We start from the raw sequence: 18,878 nt of genomic DNA, 5'->3' as shown, positions 1-18,878 counted from the left end.
ATGATTTGTTCACATCTCTAGAGTATAAATGAGAGTGACTGAACATATAAACCCCCATTGACACAATGTGTACTGATACAAATGAACACAAAATAACCCATTAAAACTTAGAAATATGTTATTGATGTAAAAAAAAGTTAAACCATAAGAGTGATTCTTAGATTTGCTCTAAGTCAAAATATAATAAAACAAAGTAAAACAAAGGCAGTGAAGCCAAAGAGAAATAAAACATTCCCCACAAAAGACTAAGAGATAAAATCAAGTTGAAGTGAAAAAAGAAAAAGTTAAAGGCCACAAATTTTCTGTTTCTAAAGACTCAGAAGAGACTTCCTGAGTAAATTCCAAAGCCTAAGAGTATGTTTTAGAAATTATTGTCCTCTCCTTTTAAAATGACCACAAAACCACTCACACACACACACACACACACACACACACACACACACACACAGAGACAAGATACCCTTATTTTATGTATGTCGAGGGGTTTCCCTCTTGGTCTTATTCTCTCTCCTTTCTTTCTATAAAACTCTCCTCTGCCTTAAACTCAGTCTGCTCACTTTTTGACCACGTCTAAGCTTGTCCTTTCCCAGGTTGTGACAATGGTGGTCAGAAGTGTGAGACAGGCCCTGAAATTGAAATCCTATTTCTTACACTGTTTTCTGCCAAAAGTGGAGTACCAGCTTTCATCAGTCGTGGGAAAAAGGGCACATAGAAAGATGAGTCATGGGCAGAGATGGTAAGCAAGGCTGGTTTCTTGGAGTCAAAGACAGGAGCTGGAGGGTGAGTAACTATAGAAGCAGCATAACCTGGAGGGCAGCGAATGACGCTATGAAGCAAATGAATACAAGGAAGGGCTACAGACTGAAAACTTGATACACTATCATGAAAGAAAAAAAATCTTAAAAAAAAAAGACAACCAAACTGGGGTAGGAGCAATAGTACAGAGAGGGGGGGGACCTTGCCTTGTATGTGGCCAACCCAGTTTGACCCCCAGCACCCCATATGGTCTCCCAAGCCCTGCCAGGATCCCTGAGCACAGAGGCAGGAGTAAGTCCTGAGTGCGGCTGGGTGTGAACCTAAAACAAGCCAAATTAAGAGAAACAGTAAGTTGGATGAGGGGTGAATAGCAAAGATGACACCACATAAGAGAAAAATTCTAGATGAATTAGGAATGAATAACTATTCAGTCAGGCTTTAGACTCATACAGATAGAATGTAATGGGTTCAGAAAAATAAAAGCATCAGAAAACTTAATTTTCTATGAAAGAGAGTAGTCTATGATTATAAAATTGTAATGTCTTTAATAAAAGTCTAACCGAATTCTCATCCATAAGGTACTCCAACTGGATAAATGCCCACATGAAAACAAAATCTTGAAGCCAATGCTTTACAACTAGAAAACACAAAGAATGCTAAATGGATGCAGCAAATTTCCTTACCTAAACACAGGCATTTAATGCTTTCTATCTGGGTGATGTTGAAAACCCACAAAAAGACCAAGATGGGCTCCGTCTCTTCTTTTGGACCCTTGGTTAAGAAGGGTATTAGATAACAAACGTCCAAGGATAGCTAAAACAATTCTTGGGAAAAAGATGATGGGAGGCATCACCATCCCCAACCTCAAACTTTACTACAAAGCAGTAACAATTAAAACAGCATGGTACTGGAACAAAGGCAGAGCCGTAGACCAATGGAACAGGGTGGAATATCCCTACACACAACCCCAAATGTATGACCATCTAATCTTTGATAAGGGAGCAAGAGATGTGAAGTGGAGCAAGGAAAGCCTCTTTAACAAATGGTGCTGGCACAACTGGACAACCACATGCAAAAAAATGGGTTTAGACCTTGACCTGACACCATGCACAAAAGTCAGATCAAAATGGATTAAAGACCTCAACATTAGACCACAAACCATAAGGTACATTGAAGACAAGGTCGGCGAAACCCTCCACGATATTGAAGATAAAGGTATCTTCAAAGGTGACACGGAACTAAGCAATCTAGTAAAAACAGAGATCAACAAATGGGACTACATTAAACTAAAAAGCTTCTGCACCGCAAGAGATACAGTGACCAGAATACAAAGACTATCCACAGAATGGGAAAGGATATTTACACAATACCCATCAGATAAGGGGTTGATATCAATGGTATATAAAGCACTGGTTGAACTCTACAAGAAGAAAACATCCAACCCCATCAAAAAATGGGGCGAAGAAATGAACAGAAACTTTACCAAGGAAGAAATACGAATGGCCAAAAGGCACATGAAAAAGTGCTCTGCATCACTAATCATCAGAGAGATGCAGATCAAAACAACTTTGAGATACCACCTCACACCACAGAGACTAGCACACATCCAAAAGAACAAAAGCAACCGCTGTTGGAGAGGATGTGGGGAGAAAGGGACCCTTCTTCACTGCTGGTGGGAATGCCGACTGGTTCAGCCCTTCTGGAAAACAATTTGGACGACTCTCAAAAAATTAGATATTGAATTCCCATTTGACCCAGCAATACCACTGCTGGGAATATATCCCAGAGAATCAAAAAAGTACAATCGAAACAACATCTGCACATGTATGTTCATCGCAGCACTGTTTACAATAGCCAGAATCTGGAAAAAACCCGAATGCCCCAGAACGGATGACTGGTTGAGGAAACTTTGGTACATCTATACAATGGAATACTATGCAGCTGTTAGAAAAAAGGAGGTCAAGAATTTTGTAGTCAAGTGGATGGGCATGAAAAGTTTCATGCTGAGTGAAATGAGTCAGAAAGAGAGAGACAGACATAGAAAGATTGCACTCATCTATGGTATATAGAATAACAGAGTGGGAGACTAACACCCAAGAACTGTAGAAATAAGTACCAGGAGGTTGACTCCATGGCTTCGAGGCTGGCCTCACGTTCCGGGGAAAGGTCAACTCAGAGAAGCGATCACCAACTACATTGTAGTCGAAGGCCATGTGGGGGAAGGGAGTTGCGGGCTGAATGAGGGCTAGAGACTGAGCACAGCGGCCACTCAACACCTTTATTGCAAACCACAACAGCTAATTAGAGAGAGAAAACAGAAGGGAATGCCTTGCCACAGTGGCAGGGTGGGGTGGGGGGGAGATGGGATTGGGGAGGGTGGGAGGGACACTGGGTTTACGGGTGGTGGAGAATGGGCACTGGTGAAGGGATGGGTTCCCAAACTTTGTATGAGGGAAGTATAAGCACAAAAGTGTATAAATCTGTAACTGTACCCTCACGGTGATTCTCTAATTAAAAATAAATAAATTAAAAAAAAAATAAAGTAACTGAATTCTCTGAAGATATTAACTCTTCAGAGAATCTAATATCAAAAAAAAAAAAAAAAAGAAGGGTATTAGAGATCTGCCAAAGGCACTAACTGATTACTCCATTAATAACCCCTGATGCAAAATGAGTCCCTAAAAGTGACCTAAGAGAAGAAAGTTGTATGAAAAGAAGGCTATTAATATGAAGCTACAGGAGCAGCTACTGGGCTCACGAGTACAAGTAAACAACAACTTAACAACCGACTTCTGAGGTCAGTAGCATTCCAATTTAGGCCCTCTGCTTCTCTGCAGTAAAATGGCACAGAATAGTATTATGATACAACAACAATGAAACATTGTGGATTACCACTGAAACTGGCAAATCAAAAAGTCAACCATATTTCATATGCAGCAAGCATGTGGGGAGCAGCCAAGGAAGCAGGCTATAAGTGGGAGGGCGAGGCTGAAGAGGAGTTTCTTACCTGTGCTATATTTTTGTTCAGAAGATAGACTCCATAGTCAAACTGCAACTTCTCACCGCCTTTTGGGTATAATGGAAACCTACAAAAGATAAAGTTGAATTAGGTTTCCAAAACTTAAATGAAGCGATTTCCATTTTGTTGACTGAGGTGGAATTTCTTGGATATAGCATAAATATCTGAAGAACACGTATTGAATCACTTAGTAATCATCATAGCAACCTTATTATCTCACATTTTCATAACACTGGTTAAATCAGCACAAGGATACATTGTTTCAAGGAAAAACAAGAATAGGGATGCCACAAAAAATGAACAGATGAAGTGACCCACCAATCCCAAGGACTTGAAACCCTAGCACCAATAAGTAAAATTTTATAAAAATGCATTTATATTCTCAGAGGTGCCTGTTTATCAGATGTCACTTCTCCAAGACAATGCAGCCCTTGCCACAGAACTCTCTTGAGACTTTCCATTTTACCCTGGCTCAATGAGGCATGAGGCCTGTGGATCTTTATAAAGATGATGGGCTGTTTTAGGGAGTAAGTTTCTCTCACCCATTTCCCTTTCCTTACTCCTGCAAATGAAGGAAAGGTTAGAATATACTTACATCATAGTCAATTTCCCTGATTCTTACAACCAAGCATACTTTTCAATCCTCTGAAAGAGGAATGAATTAATCACAATTTAAATAAGTTCCAGAAGAAAACTTCACCTGCCTTAGTTTTGCAATGTATGATTGGTCTCAGAATAAAATAGGGCGGGGTGTGGCTCATTGATAGAGCACACATATGGGATAAAGTAGAAGAATCTCCAGATCCTAAAGTTCTAAATGTCATTTATAAACCATGACATACAGACTCTCTGTAGAGATCTCCAAACCCATAGAAATGGTTTCAAGTCTGGGAAGTCAAAAGTAAAATAATAAATATTTTAAAAATTAAGGCACTAAACTGCTGAAAAATGAATTTTAAAGCATCAACTTTATTATGCTGTTAGTGTAACTATATACAGCCTTAAGGTATAATATGCAGCCTTAAGAGAAATAATCTAAAGCTTAAAGTCAAAGATTCAAGAAGAGCAGATTTTACATTAATTTTGTTTTCAAATTCTTAAAGTATCACTTCAAGTTAAGCTATATACCTGGTCATTTCACATTCATCTTATTTTGTAAGAATACATGGATTTGCAGAATACATGGATTTGCAGATCTTTCAGCAGTCTATAAAAACAAAACCTATTTCGGGGGTAAAGCCTATTTATCATCAGAAGATACAGTTATCTTATTTCAATACAAACAAAAAATCACATTAGTAAACTATGTTTAGGTAAGAATGTGTGGTTACTTAAGTGTAAGAAAAATGTCCTTAGCACCACAAATAGGAATCACTAATGGAGAAACTATTTATTTCCTGCTTTTACCTTCACACAATAAAGGCAGTTAGAGTAACAAATAGTCAATTCTTCTTCAGATTAGTTTAAATTGTCACCAAATTGAAAATATGACTGAATCTACATGGCACAGAAGAAATAACTGGGAAAGCAATAAATATGTGTGAAGGTGGTTTGGACCAGTCTACTACATAAAGGTTATGATGTGACTATCAAAAATCCTTAATGTGACCCCAGACCGTATTAACAGACAGGGGAGCCGGGGATGTGTCAGTGCCAATACCTCATACTGGCCTGAATAGACCAAGATATCTATTCTCAGAATAAATGTGGTTTTTATTCATTTATTTATTTAAAAAAATTATTCTTTTGAGTCACTATGAGATATATAGTTACAAAGCTGTTTATGATCAGGTTTCAGTCATACAATGATCCAACACCCATCCCTCCACTAATGTCCCTTTAGCACTGCCAATGACCCCATTTTCCCTCCCACCACTCTCCCACCCCTCAACCTACCTCTATGGCAGACTGTCTCTCTCTCTCCCTCCCTCCCTCCCCTTGACCCCCTTTTCTGGGCACCATGGTCTGTAAGACAGATATTATGAGATTATTGTGTTTGTTCCTTTGAGGCAGGCTTCCAACTACAGACTAATCCTCCTTGTCCTTGTTTTTAAAGTTCATAGAGAAGTAACTAGAACCTTTCTTAAGCGTTATGTTTCTTAAAGGTTTTATAATAATCTCATTTGGTTATGAAAGATGAACAAAGAAACATATTATTTCAGTGTTTTGTTATTTAAAAGGTACTGTCTGGGGCTGGAGCAATAGCACAGGGGGTAGGGCATTGCCATGCATGCGGCTGACCTGGGGTTCAATCCCCGTCATCCCATATGGTCCCTGAGCACTGGCAGGAGTGATTCCTGAGTGCAGAGCCAGGTGTATCCCCTGAGCAAAGACCCCAAAACAAAACAAAAAAGTACTGATTTATCTTGGTTGCCTGCTCAGTGGAGGAGATATGATACTATTAGGTCTTAAATTATAAACTCAGTATTGTTTTCTATTGGTTCTGGATTCTTTATAAGGACAATTAAGATGATTAGAAGAAAAGGAGGCAGTTTTGAGAGAAATGGTGGAAGAAACCAGTGTGAATATGGGTGGCCGGAAAGAAAGGAAAGGAGAACACAGACAATGGGACTTGGATTTGGGAGTGGGGGGTGCAGTCATGGCTCATGTCACATTAACTAATCTGTAAGTTATAAGTTACTTGGGAACGAATTGAAAGAGGTAGGTAAAAATTGAGAGAGTCAAGGATAACATCAGAAAGAAAGTGACTTCACCTGTGATCTTAAGGAGGGGCTGATGCAAGAAAAGCAGAATTCCAATAGGAGGAAGCAGCATATGTAAAGACTGCAGGGGACTGCACCTTAGCCCATGGGGCTGATCAAAGGGATGGGTGACAAAAGAAACAGCTGAAACTGGTTAGGAATGTAGATTAGACAAGACTCCCTAGAGCAGGGGTTCTCAAACAACTCCTAATAACAGGGTTGAGAGCGAACTACAGCATGACAACCATCTGAGAGTGAGACCCAAATTCAATAGTTTTAAGTTTGTGCAGGTGATACCTGAGTGAATCAACTTTGAGACCAACTGCTTTAGACCAGACAGTGATTCTCCGAGTGGGAGATCCTGGCAGGGGTGGGTGTGTGCTGGAACCATACAGGGGGCGGGTGCACAGTAGTAGACTTGGGTGCAATCGGGGAGTAATTTCTATATGTTTATTGTTTCAGGGCGGGGTGCTAAGCAATTTTTGCCCTGCTGAAAAGGGGGAATTGGGACATGTAAGTATTGAGATTTCAACTCTAGGCCTGTCTAATTTGTTTTCCTAAGAGAACTTGGAAATAAAAGCAGGACTTGAAACAAAGGAACAATTTACTTAGATATGCAACTGACACATTCCTTACTTAAAATTTTCTCCTTGGGGCTGGAGTGATAGCACAGCCAGTAGGGTGTTTGCCTTGCACGTGGGCAACCCAGGTTCGATTGCCAGCATCCCATATGGTCCCACGAGCACTGCCAGGAGTAATTCCTGAGTGCATGAGTCAGGAGTAACCCCTGTGCATCTCGGGGTGTGACCCCAAAAGCAAAACAAAACAACAAACAAACAAAACTTTCACCTTGAACATTTCTCTACAGTGAGAATTTGCATTTTGGAAACAACATGATGATTGCAGTGGAGAATAGGCCAGAGAAGGTAGTAGTAGTCTCAAATAAGAGATCATGGTGGCTTCAACTAAAGTGATAAGAGAGGAAATGGAAAAGACTGATTTGGAACGCTTCGGGGAGATTATTGTAAAGATATGGCCATGAGGGAGATGTGGAGAATGATAATGACAAACTATGAATAACTGTTTTTTTTCTAATAGGGCTAAAACAATCCTGGAGCAATAGCACAGTGGGTAAGACATTTGCCTTGCATGTGATCGACCCTGGTTTGATCTCCGGCATCCCATATGGTGCTCCCAGCACCATCACGAGTGATTCCTGAGTGCAGAGCCAGGAATAACCACCGAGCATTGCTGGGTGTGACAAAAAAAGCAAAATAAATAAATGAATAAATAAAATATAGGGCTACAACCAGCAGAGCTTGGGGGCTGTAGAGTGCCAGGGGTCAAACTCACAGGGGCAAGAGTAAGGTTTGCTGAAATAGTAGGCCATAAAAATCTAACTGGATTAAAAAACAAAAAACAAAAACAACAACCAAGATTTGAAGCTCATCTAGAGGAGCAAAGAATGAGTTACAGGAGAGAAAACAAACAGAAAAAAGCTGGAATCAGGTTTTGGATGTAGACTGAATTGACAACACGGGTCAGAGTGCAACGAAAATGATGGCATTCAAGGTTTCTGATTACAAAGATCAGAAAACAAGAATCTAGGGTGCTGGATGAATCATCCACTGATGTGTAGTGTCATCCATTACAATAGGTATGAGCTGCAAACTGGGATGATTTCATTAAGTATCTTCCAAACATTGTATTACATTGGATATTAACTTGGAGAACTTCTGGTTATACTCTCACACCAATAAAGGCACACACTTCCTTTTCTGAACTCCAAATACTTCAAAATTTGCCTTTGGACACAATGAGTGTTTCCAAACTCTGTGGGGCTTCATATTCCTGTTTAAGCAGGAGATTAAAAATAAATAATAATAGCAACGTGCAATTTTTCTTTTATGCACTATCTTATTATTCTAGTGTAGAATTACAGGTAAAAATTTTCATATTAAAAATATTTGTAATCAGACCTGAATAAGGTATAGAAATACAAGTCTTGTTTAACTGTTGCTTGAAGATGAACACTTAGAAATTGCAGAGGTCATTAACAACAAACTGTAAGGAAGTCTATATAAAGAAGAACCAAGTTTTGAAAAAGAAGGCTACAGAAAATGACAGATAATATTACACTGCTATAAGAAATAGAAAATACATTGATTTTAATGTTTCAATAGTTTTTTTTTTTTAATTTTTGCTTTTTGGTTCACACCTGGAGGTGCTGAGGAGTTCCTTCCTCCTGGCTCTGCACTCAGGAATTACTCCTGGCGGTGCTCAGGGGACCATATGGGATGCTGGGAATCAAACCTGGGTCGGCCGCGTGCAAGGCAAACGCCCTACCCGCTGTGCTATCGCTCCAGCCCCTGTTTCAATAGTTTTCAAGAGCTACAAAAGTGTCCTAAAGCAGTGATGAAAGAATATTAAAATTCACTCATTTAATCTTTCTATCTCTGATTTTTGCAGAACAATAATCTTTGGAATTTTTTGTCTGCTTATTTGTTTTACTAATTATGATAGAAATTTGATGATTTTCTGTGGAAGAGGATTTAAGGGGAATTTATTTTTCATTTATTTTGTTTGGGGGCCACACCCAGCTGTACTCAGGACTTACTTCTAGCTCTGCACTGAGGGATCCCTCTGGCCGAGTTAGGGGGACCATATCAGATGCAAGGATTGGACATGGGTCACCTGGTATAAGGCAGGCTCCCTAACAGCTACACTATCTCTCCAAACTTAATGGCAATTTTAACACAATGTATTCCCTTTTCTAAAAAATTTTAATAGTACTGACTTAAAAGTAGCTAAAAATTGATACTGCAAAAAACCAAAACAAAATGAAACAAAACCCCCCAAACAAACCTATATAGTAACTCTATCCCATGACCCACCCAGCCCCACCCCAACCACCATGTCTGAGGTGCTCAGGACTTGGCCCTGGTTTTGCTCTCAGGGATCACTTCTGGTAGGGCTCAGGGGACCAAACAAGGTGCCAGGGATCCAACCTGAGTCACGTATGTGCAAGGCAAGGGCTCTACCTGCTGTATTAATCCTTTGACCTTGGTATGCTGATTACAGTGATTGTCACACAAATCTACCCATGTACTTACATATTAGAACTGTACATATACAGAAAAGAGCAATTTTACTGATTATCAAAAGAATAAAAAAACAAGCAGTTAGATTCTTTTTTTTTGAAGTGTTAATATTATTTTAATTGAATCACTGTGATATACAGAGTTGCATAGCTGCTCAGGGTCAGGTTTCAGTCATACAGTGTTCCAACACCTATTGTCCACCAATAAACATTTCCCACCATCAATTTCCCTCCACCCAGTTTCCCATTTCCCACAACCCACTTTCTCTCCTGCCACCCTCTGCCAGCCAGTCTCTATGGCAGGCACTTTCCTTCTTTTCTGTCTCCCTCCCTCCCTCCCTCCCTCCCTCCCTCCCTCCCTCCCTCCCTCCCTTTCTCTCTTCTCTGTCCCTCCTTCCCTTCTTCACACTCTCCCCCACTCTCTACCACTCTCCCTCCTTCCCTTAAGGAGTTAGATACTTAATTTCTAAGCTTTATTGTGAAAAAAAATTTATGTGACTATCTGCCAAACAGAAATATTCTGTTTAAGATCCATATATTTAAAAGGGGTTTCAGAGGGCTGGAGAGAGGGTATAGGGGTTAAGGAGCTTCTCCTGCAAGTAGCTGACCCTGGTTCAGTCCCCAGCACCAAATATGGTCACTTGCGCACTGCCGGTAGTGACTCCGAGCAACGATGGTTGTGGCCCACACCAACTCTGCCAAAAGATGGTTGGAGAAATCAGAGAAAAGAGCTAACAGGAAATTAAAAAGAGGTAACAGAGCAGAAACAGCAAAGAAAAGGCAATTCTACTTTTTGGCATCTTACCCCAAAGGCAAAAAAAATTTTTTTTTATTAATTGTAGTACTATTCATGAAAACAATCCAAGTGTCCAGGAAAAGATGATTGGATACAGAAACTTACATACACACACACACAGTTCCACTGTAGAAATATGTAGAAATACACCATGGAATATTACTCATCTATAAGAAAAAATGAAATCATGTAATTTGTTGTCATGTGGATAGAATTGGAGAGTATCATGCTGAGTAAAGTCAGGAGAGTGACAGATGCAAAAAATGATCTCTATCCTATGTGGAATATACAGAAACATTGTATGGGAATTAACAAATGGTCAAAGATAACAGAACCTGAGGACTGGTCTGTGGCTTACTAAAGGGTGTGGGGAGGGGGATGGTGGGTGGGAAGGGGACTCTGAGACAATGGTCGAGGAAGTAGCTCTGTGGGAAGAGTTTGGTTGTGGAACTATGTGTGCATAAAACCCTATCACAGACAGTATTGTAATCACAGTGCTTCAAATTAAAAAAATGTAGAAAGAATTTAGTGGCTGAAGATGACTCCTTATTAGAATAAAAAAAAGGAATGTTGTGAAGAATCCTGGCCGGCGGGGGAACACAACGCTGGAGAATGCTCTGGGCCCCAAACCGAGCCCATAACACCAGGGTGCCCCAGATGGAGGAGGTGCAGTCTTCCCGCCTTCTCTAGATGGAATCCCGGAGACACTGAGCTTCTACAAACATGGCTCCGGTATGTGGGGTCCAGGACTACTTCTCCCAACTGCATGGGGGCACTGGAACCGAGAAGTTCCAGCCCGGCCTCCAGCCTGCCTCTGACCCTGGAAGTCACGCCTTCAACCCGCCCTTGGCGCCATCTTGCCGCACTCGGCAGTGAGGAATCCTGGCCGGCAGGCAATGCAACACCTTTCTTGATATACAAAGTGATATACAAACTGAGTAATGGAAAATAGATGATCTAGCATCTGCCCCTAGAAGGCAGGCTTGAATGATGGTGTTGAATATCCAAGCAAAATATAATGCCCAAAACTACAAAGAGAGCCTGAGAGGTGCACAAACCAAGTTCGGAACCCAGCGGCTTCTTGCAGAAGAAATGCCTCTAGACTGTCTCCTTGCCACCCCAGGAGGGGAAAGGTTTTTGTCCCTCGGCCTTTCTTTCTGGCGGCAGTGGCATGGTAACTGCCATCATTCAGAGCCCATAGGACGGAGGTATGAATTTGCAGTGATGGGGTGAGCAGGAAATCTCAGGATGGGGGGGGGTGGTACTGGCACTGCTCCCATCCAGAGGAGACCCTGAGTGGCTGCCCACAAATGGCTCCTCTGATCCTGAATGGCCATGATCCCAGAGGCACACAAACCAATTTCAGAACCCAGGGGCTTCTGGCAGAAGTCACTCTGGACTTCATTACTAAAATACCAGAAATCCAAAATCATATATTCTTCATTACCAGCAATAGAAAATATATCATCAAATGATGCCTCTTCGGCAGGTCTGATTGTTGGCGGAAAATTCCAAATAATAATAGTGGGTTTTCTGTCCAAACATTGAATATAATCAAAGTAAAGAGAGAGTAAAGTGAAAATCATCTGACACACAAGCATGGTGGGGATGGGAGGGGGGTATACTGGGGTACTTGGTGGTGGAACATGTGCACTGGTGAAGGGATGGGTGTTTGATCATTGTGTGACTGAGACTTAAATCTGAAAGCTTTGTAACCATGCTCAGGGTGATTCAATAAAAAAATTAAAAAAAAAAAAAAGAAGAAATGTTCCCGGGGTATGTTGCCGTCAGCAGGTCAACCTGCACCTGCAGAGCCAGTGCATCAGCAGTCTGATGGTGCCTTTAGGCTTCCTGATACCCCAAAACTGCCACTGTGTCTTTGGCTGTACCCCAACATTTGGGTATTAACCCTAAGTGTTTTAGGCTTCATCAGTGAACTGCCCCTTTTCCTCCTCCCAGAGAACGTTATTGAGGCCTTGCTAGGATCCCTAATTAGTTAAAGTTTATCTTTAACCTTTCCTTTGTATTTTAACTCATTGTCACAGTTTCCCAAGTCAGTCTTGATTACTTGTAAGTCCAAACTTTCTGGGATATCTGAACTTTGCATTTGTATTGCTTTGTATCTGAAGTGCTGTGTATCTGTACCTGTTTTTCTATTTCCCTTGTAGCCTTTTTATATTTTATTATAGAGCAATGTTGTTTGGTTAAACACAGAAAGATCATCAATGCCATGCTCCTAATATTTGGGAGTTGATTGACTCTGAGATATATCTACTCCTGGGCATAATTACTTGATCATAATTACTTGACTCAGGCTTCAGCTGCTATAGTTCCTAACACCCCAAAAGGGAGGTCCTGCTGTGGGACTGGGTTAGATTCGGCATGAATGGCAAAGCTACTCAAGCATTTAAATGGGACATTCTAGAAAGTATAAATGCTTGATCTTGATGCAAGCTGTTATGACTTAAGAGACAGGACCGCCATGGGGAAGGACAAGCTGAACTTGCACTTAGTCTGGGATTTACAGTAGAAGCCTTGCTTGCTGTCAAAACCCAGAGAAATAAATGTTAAAAAGCCCTGCTTGCCCTCAGAGTCCGGAGAACTAAGTTTTGTTTTGTTTCTTACTGTGTTTATCCAAACAACTGCAAGTATTGATAACATATAAAAACTAGAGGGAAAGATAAAAGCAATGTGGATGTCCCTGAGAGTGTCTCCTTGAGTTAATCTCCTCAAGAAAATTTCCTCTGCCAAATGTTTAACTATGTAAATGCTCAATCACACATATGTCTTTACCTCAAGTCCCCTCAGATGTTCTGTAAGTGTGCTAGCCGCTCTGCTAATGGGCGCTTTCACCATCAAGCTCTGACCCCCTATCTCCCTGTCTCTCTGTGTCTCTGCTGGGGAGACCTTGGATGTGGGGAGGCGGCTCTGGGCCACTGAATGCATGCACGGAGTAGCAGCAGCAGCACCCACATTTTACTTTGTGAACTTATACCAACAACTTGGAGACAGGTTTACCAAGAAATTAAATGACCAAAATGTAGGTGTGTGGGAACCATGGCCACAAACCACGTCTGGCTCAGCTACACAAGCTCACTTACTGGCCTTATTTCAGAGACCCATAAATAAATCTCAAAAGAGATCAAAAGTTGCAGTTAATCTTGAACCTGCTCATGACTGCACAGACCAGTGTGAATCGGATGGGGGCAGGTTGACCTGGTGGTGCCCGCCCAAGCATAGCCCCCAGCAGCCACTTGCTTCCACAAACCAAAATCACCGCCATACCCCTGGCCTGACTCCATAGTCTCAGGACAGACCTCACCAAGATATAATCTGCTGAAAAATCAGGTATACGGGTTTTGTGACTGAAATCTCCAGGCTTTCTCAAAGTTGGGGTGGGCTAACTCTGAGAAACCTCCCCTAACCTCCTTGTACTTCTGGAAACCTTGGCAGTCATATCCATACCCCAAAGCGGTCACCCAACTGAAAAGCTGCTCCAGCCTTATCGTCCCGATAAAAATACTGAATGCCCTGAACAAACACCATGACCTCTAAGCACCTGTACTGAAAACCATAATGCACAAAAGGAAAAGGAGAGAGAGAACAAGAAGGAAAGTGCCTCCCGTAGAGGGAGCCTGAGGGTGGTGGGGTGGCTGGGGTGTTGGGGGATGGTGATAGGGAAACAGGGGACATTGGTGGTAGGAAATGTGCACTGGTGGAGGGATGGGTGCTGAATCATTGTGTGACTGAAACCCAATTATGAATAGCTTTGTAAATGGGCTATCTCATGGCTATTCAATTAAAAAAATTTTAAAAAAGTAATGTGAAGCTCATGCCCAATTGAATCAGCTTAATCAATGGCTGAATAAATAGCAGTACTCCTACATAAAAAAAAAGAAAAAGAATGCACTCCTTTGTATGAAGAAGAGATAGAAGTCAATCACAGATACCTGTCAAGTGGATTAAATTTGGTAGGACAAGTAATGACAGTCTCACAAGAGTGAGGTAGGTATTGAGCCATACCTAGTGAGTCCTCAGGGATCATTTCTGGGGGTGCACAGGAGGCCAGATGTGGTGTTGGGGGTTAACTTGGGGTTGGCAACATGCAAGTCAAGTGCCTTAATCCCTGTACTATTTCTTCACTACACAGCAAGATTTTGTTACTATATTTTCTGGTTTGGGGACCATACCCAGCAGTACTCTGGGCTTACTCCTGGCTCTGCAATCAGGGATCCTATGCAGTTACTGGAGACTGGACCCAGGTCAGTCGCATTCAAGGTAAGCACCCTACCCCTGTACTATTTCTCTAGTCCTGTAATAAGAGTTTAATGGAGAAATCACATAATGGAATTATTTGCATCACTTATTCTCTTTGCTAATAATAAACATAATTCTTTGGACACAGTTTACTAAAGAGAGAATGGAATTTTAGGAAAACAGTATGCCTGATAATTTCAGAAAGAAGATAAATATTAATTCTTTTTTTCTTGGCAATATTGTGGGAATTGTTAAAGAATTCAATATTAATTTCCCTGTAGAAATCTTTTCTTTTCTCTAAATCCTTTTGGTAACTTGCTGAAAAATAATCTACCAGCAAATTTCAGAGAATGAAGCAAAATTAGGGATGGAAACCATGTCTTTTTTAATAGTCAATCTTGTGAAATAAAAGTTCTGCCAAGAAAATCAAAATCACATTCCACAACATTAACAACTATTCTGTCGTTGCCTGGGCTTAACAGCACCTGTTTCCCACAAAATCTGTAAATGTTAAAAAAAAAAAATCTAATGAAACCATCTACAATTAAGCAAGCAAGCAAGGTGCTTAAAGCTAGGAATGTCAGAAGATATTTCCATCTGGACTGTGAATTGGGGCTTGAGGGGTTTTTTTTTGGTCACACCCGGTGGTGGTAAGGGTTTATTCCTACTTCTGCACTCAGGTATCACTTCTGGCAGGGCTCAGAACCACATGGGGTTCCAGGGCTTGAATCTGCGTTGATCATGTGCAAGGCAAATGCCCTACCTGTTTTACTATCTCTTAGGTCCTTGGAACATGAACTTGGAAAAAAAATTCATCTTTAAAATTTATAAAGACAATGCTGTAATGTGTGCATATAACATATGCTTGCTTAAATACATTGATGCACCTAGTATTTTATTCTTTGTATGCCATTTCCTCATAAAGAGGTAGGAAATATAATAGATGTTCAACATTTATATCAAAACCATTTCTTCAAGTTACAAAGCCTATTTCTGGGAAGAGAAAAGAAGAGAAAAATTTGGATGTAAAAAGTTTAGACTTCAAAGTCAGGCACAAATCTGAGTACTGCTGCTTGCTTGCAATGTAAACCTTGGGCACACCATTCTGTACTTCTTTCCAAATCTTTAAAATGGGTTTCATAAAACCACACTAGTCTAGGATTGCTATGAGAATTACACACACACACAAATCTAAACCCAACAGAGGCTAAAGTGGGCTTTTTCAATGAAAAGCACAGCTTATTTCTGACCATGTTTCTCCCAACCCTATCATCATCACCCACAAGAAGTGATACCAGAGTTGGAAAGATAGTATAGCAGGTAAGACCTGCAACCACCTTGCATAAGGCTGACGCGGGTTCCGTCCAAGTGATCTCCTGAGCACTGCTAGGAGTGATCCTTAAGTACTGAGCCTAGGAGTAAGCCCTGAGCATAGCCAGATATGGCCCAAAAACAAAAACAAGGAAGAGGGAGAGGGAGAGAGAGAGAGAGAGAGAGAGAGAGAGAGAGAGAGAGAGAGAGAGAGAGAGAGAGAGAGAGAAGGGAGAGACCATATTCATTTTGTTGCCTCTTAAAATCTTTAGCTATTCTCATATCCACGTGGCACTTTCCATTCTCTATTTCAGTTGTTTACACAAATTTAATTTCCTTTGAAGTAGTGGATGTTAAGTTCAGAGTCTCACAGCAGGGACTGGACAAATATTCACAAATAAATGTATTATGAAAGAATAAAAATTTAAATTAAGGGTATGGGAATAGCCCAGTGGCTTGGGAGACTGGGCAGATAAGCACAAAGGTACACATTCAACTCCCAACTCCTTCACATGCACCAACACTATCCATGGCCATTCTGCAACCTGTGGTTGCAAAGAATTTCCAGCCATATGGAAGCCAGGTATATATGAACCACAGCAAAAGATGTGTGAACTCGGTGAGCACCAATTTCAAACACAAACCCAGGAGTCGGAGTGATAATACAGCAGGTCGGAAGTATCCCTTGATGAGGCCAACCCAGTTCAAACCTGGCACCAAATATAATACCCTGAGAACCACATGATATAGAGGGATTAAAAAAAATAATAATAAAAGAACCTAAAAACAAAACAAAAACAACACACAAAACAACAACAAAATACAATAAAGCAAACCAAAACCAAAGTAGCCCACAATCTGTGAGCACCAAGGCCAAAAAGTACAAGTCCCTGTGAGTATGTGTGTGAGCACTGCAGTGAGCCCACGGAGCACTACAACAGAGTGTGTCTGAGTACAATGAAGAGAGTAGGAGTACCAGGAAGTACAGACTCAGCTGAAGGAGCAGAACTCCTAGGAAGCACCAAAACTCTGTGTGAGCATCACAGCCAGGTGCCATGTATGTGACCCCTGCGCACTGCAACAACAACAGGAAGGGGATGGAGAAATAAAGAAATATTAAAACAAAATTTAAAACTTAAATATTGGACAAATATTTATGACACACAGAAACAGTTTCTATTAGAAATAAACACTTCAATCCATCGCAACTTTAATAAACATGAAGCTCTTACATTTAGAAAGCATTTTGCGTTCTGCATAAACAAGCCCTGGTGTAGAGGAAATTCCAAGTTCCAGAATGGTGTCTGCTGTGGGGTACTAGAGGCAGAGCTTGCGACCACAGAGGCGAGGAATCAGAGAGCGCTGTCAGGGTAGCGGCGACACAGTGATGCTGATGCTGGGCTGCACTCCCCAGGCGCCCACAGCAGACACACACTTGGCAGGCAGTGTGCATTCAAGCCGTACAACTCTTCTCCAGGCTTCGCTGCTAAAGTGTCCACAGTAACAGAGTCTCTCTCTACACTCAGTTTGTAAGGACCAAACCCCCACAGCCCACCTCCACTGCACAGAATTAGTATCAGTTATTCCTCTCCCTCGTGTCCTTACAGGACCCTGCTTATCCCAACCTTGAGATCGCGCTTTTACAGTGTATTGCAACTGCTTGTTTATTACTGGAGTGTTCCACAGTGACAAACACTGTAAGCCCGAGTCCCACTAATATGGGACCCCAGTTACTCAGCCTGGAAAGCGTCTGTGGAATAAAGGGCAGAGCGGATGTATGAAAAAAGGGCTGGGGCTAGATTTCCAACCTATGCCTGTTTGACTCCTGATTCTAGGCTTTCAATTCTACACCAGGGTCACTGCCTAGTAATAGTCACATCTGATGAATTTATATTGTTTTGATAAATATTACTTACTCAAGATTTTGATTACAAGTTGTGGAATTTCCTCATCTGACAAGTCAGATGTTCGTGAACCAGATGATTACCAAAGTAATAAAACTAATTTGACAAGGTGTCACCTTGAAAACCACCAACTCTAATTTTTATATGACGGCAATTTGAATTTAGCATGAAGTCAAAAAGGCAGACTATCAACACCAGTCACAACGGGCCCAAATGTAACTTCTAAAGTCCCAGGAACGGTAATACATATATTTATTACTCTTGGGACTGATACAAAGGAAAGTGAAAAAAGATCTGGAAATAAATCATGCTTTAAAAAAGCAATCTACTTAACTTCACTAAATTTATTTTTCAATAAGTGTGTGCACAAATCTGTCAACCCGATGAGTTTCAAAGGTTAATTTTACATACTCTATAAAGACCCCAAATTTTCCCTCCTTTACTGGATGTCAAACTCAAAGTCACAAGCATAACTTTGTAGCATGAATTCCAGCTTTCTAGACGAACATGTGATCAAGGAATTCCATATATTCAGAGTACACTTGAGTCACGTATCAATTATAAAACTGCAAAACAATGACCTCAGTTCACCATTTTACACAATTTCAGAACACAAAAAGAAAACCAAGAGGCCCCGTGGCATTCCATTTAATCGCAGTTTCTCAGGAGGCAACTCCAAAACTCACTGATTTGAACAGCAACCAATGCAAACTTGTGGATTGTCATAATCAATCTGCCTTAATTATCAACAAGTTTTTCCCATTTCTGACCAGCCATTTGGACCTGACCTCTGACAAGTACTTACAAGTCATCGAAATCTCATTTGATTTTATAGCCTCATATTTGTTATTGGGCTAATCTTTACCTGTTCTACATCACACAACAGCTTAAATATTTGAATGGCCGGGCAATAAATTTCCATGGTCCCCCTGGGTCAGTCAGATGTTAGCTGTTAAGTAAAGCTAAAAGGATCTATGCTTCATAAATTTCCTTCTGGGTCCACATTTGCTCTTACAGACCAGGCTTTCAAGCC

At 41.0% G+C, this 18,878-nt stretch overlaps 1 protein-coding gene across 1 annotated transcript in view; it reads right to left on the bottom strand.

Annotated features, from left to right (window-relative positions):
* The window catches only part of UVRAG (UV radiation resistance associated), a 296,340-nt gene that overhangs the window by 76,215 nt on the left and 201,247 nt on the right, over nt 1-18,878 (bottom strand). The window contains exon 13 of the mRNA XM_004610830.2: nt 3,764-3,842. Within this exon, the coding sequence (XP_004610887.2) occupies nt 3,764-3,842 (79 nt within the window). The remainder of the gene's footprint in view (nt 1-3,763; nt 3,843-18,878) is intronic.

This window comes from Sorex araneus, chromosome X (genome assembly GCF_027595985.1).
Source record: "Sorex araneus isolate mSorAra2 chromosome X, mSorAra2.pri, whole genome shotgun sequence".
NCBI classification, from domain to species: Eukaryota; Metazoa; Chordata; class Mammalia; order Eulipotyphla; family Soricidae; genus Sorex; species Sorex araneus.
This window is presented reverse-complemented; position numbering and strand designations above follow the sequence as displayed.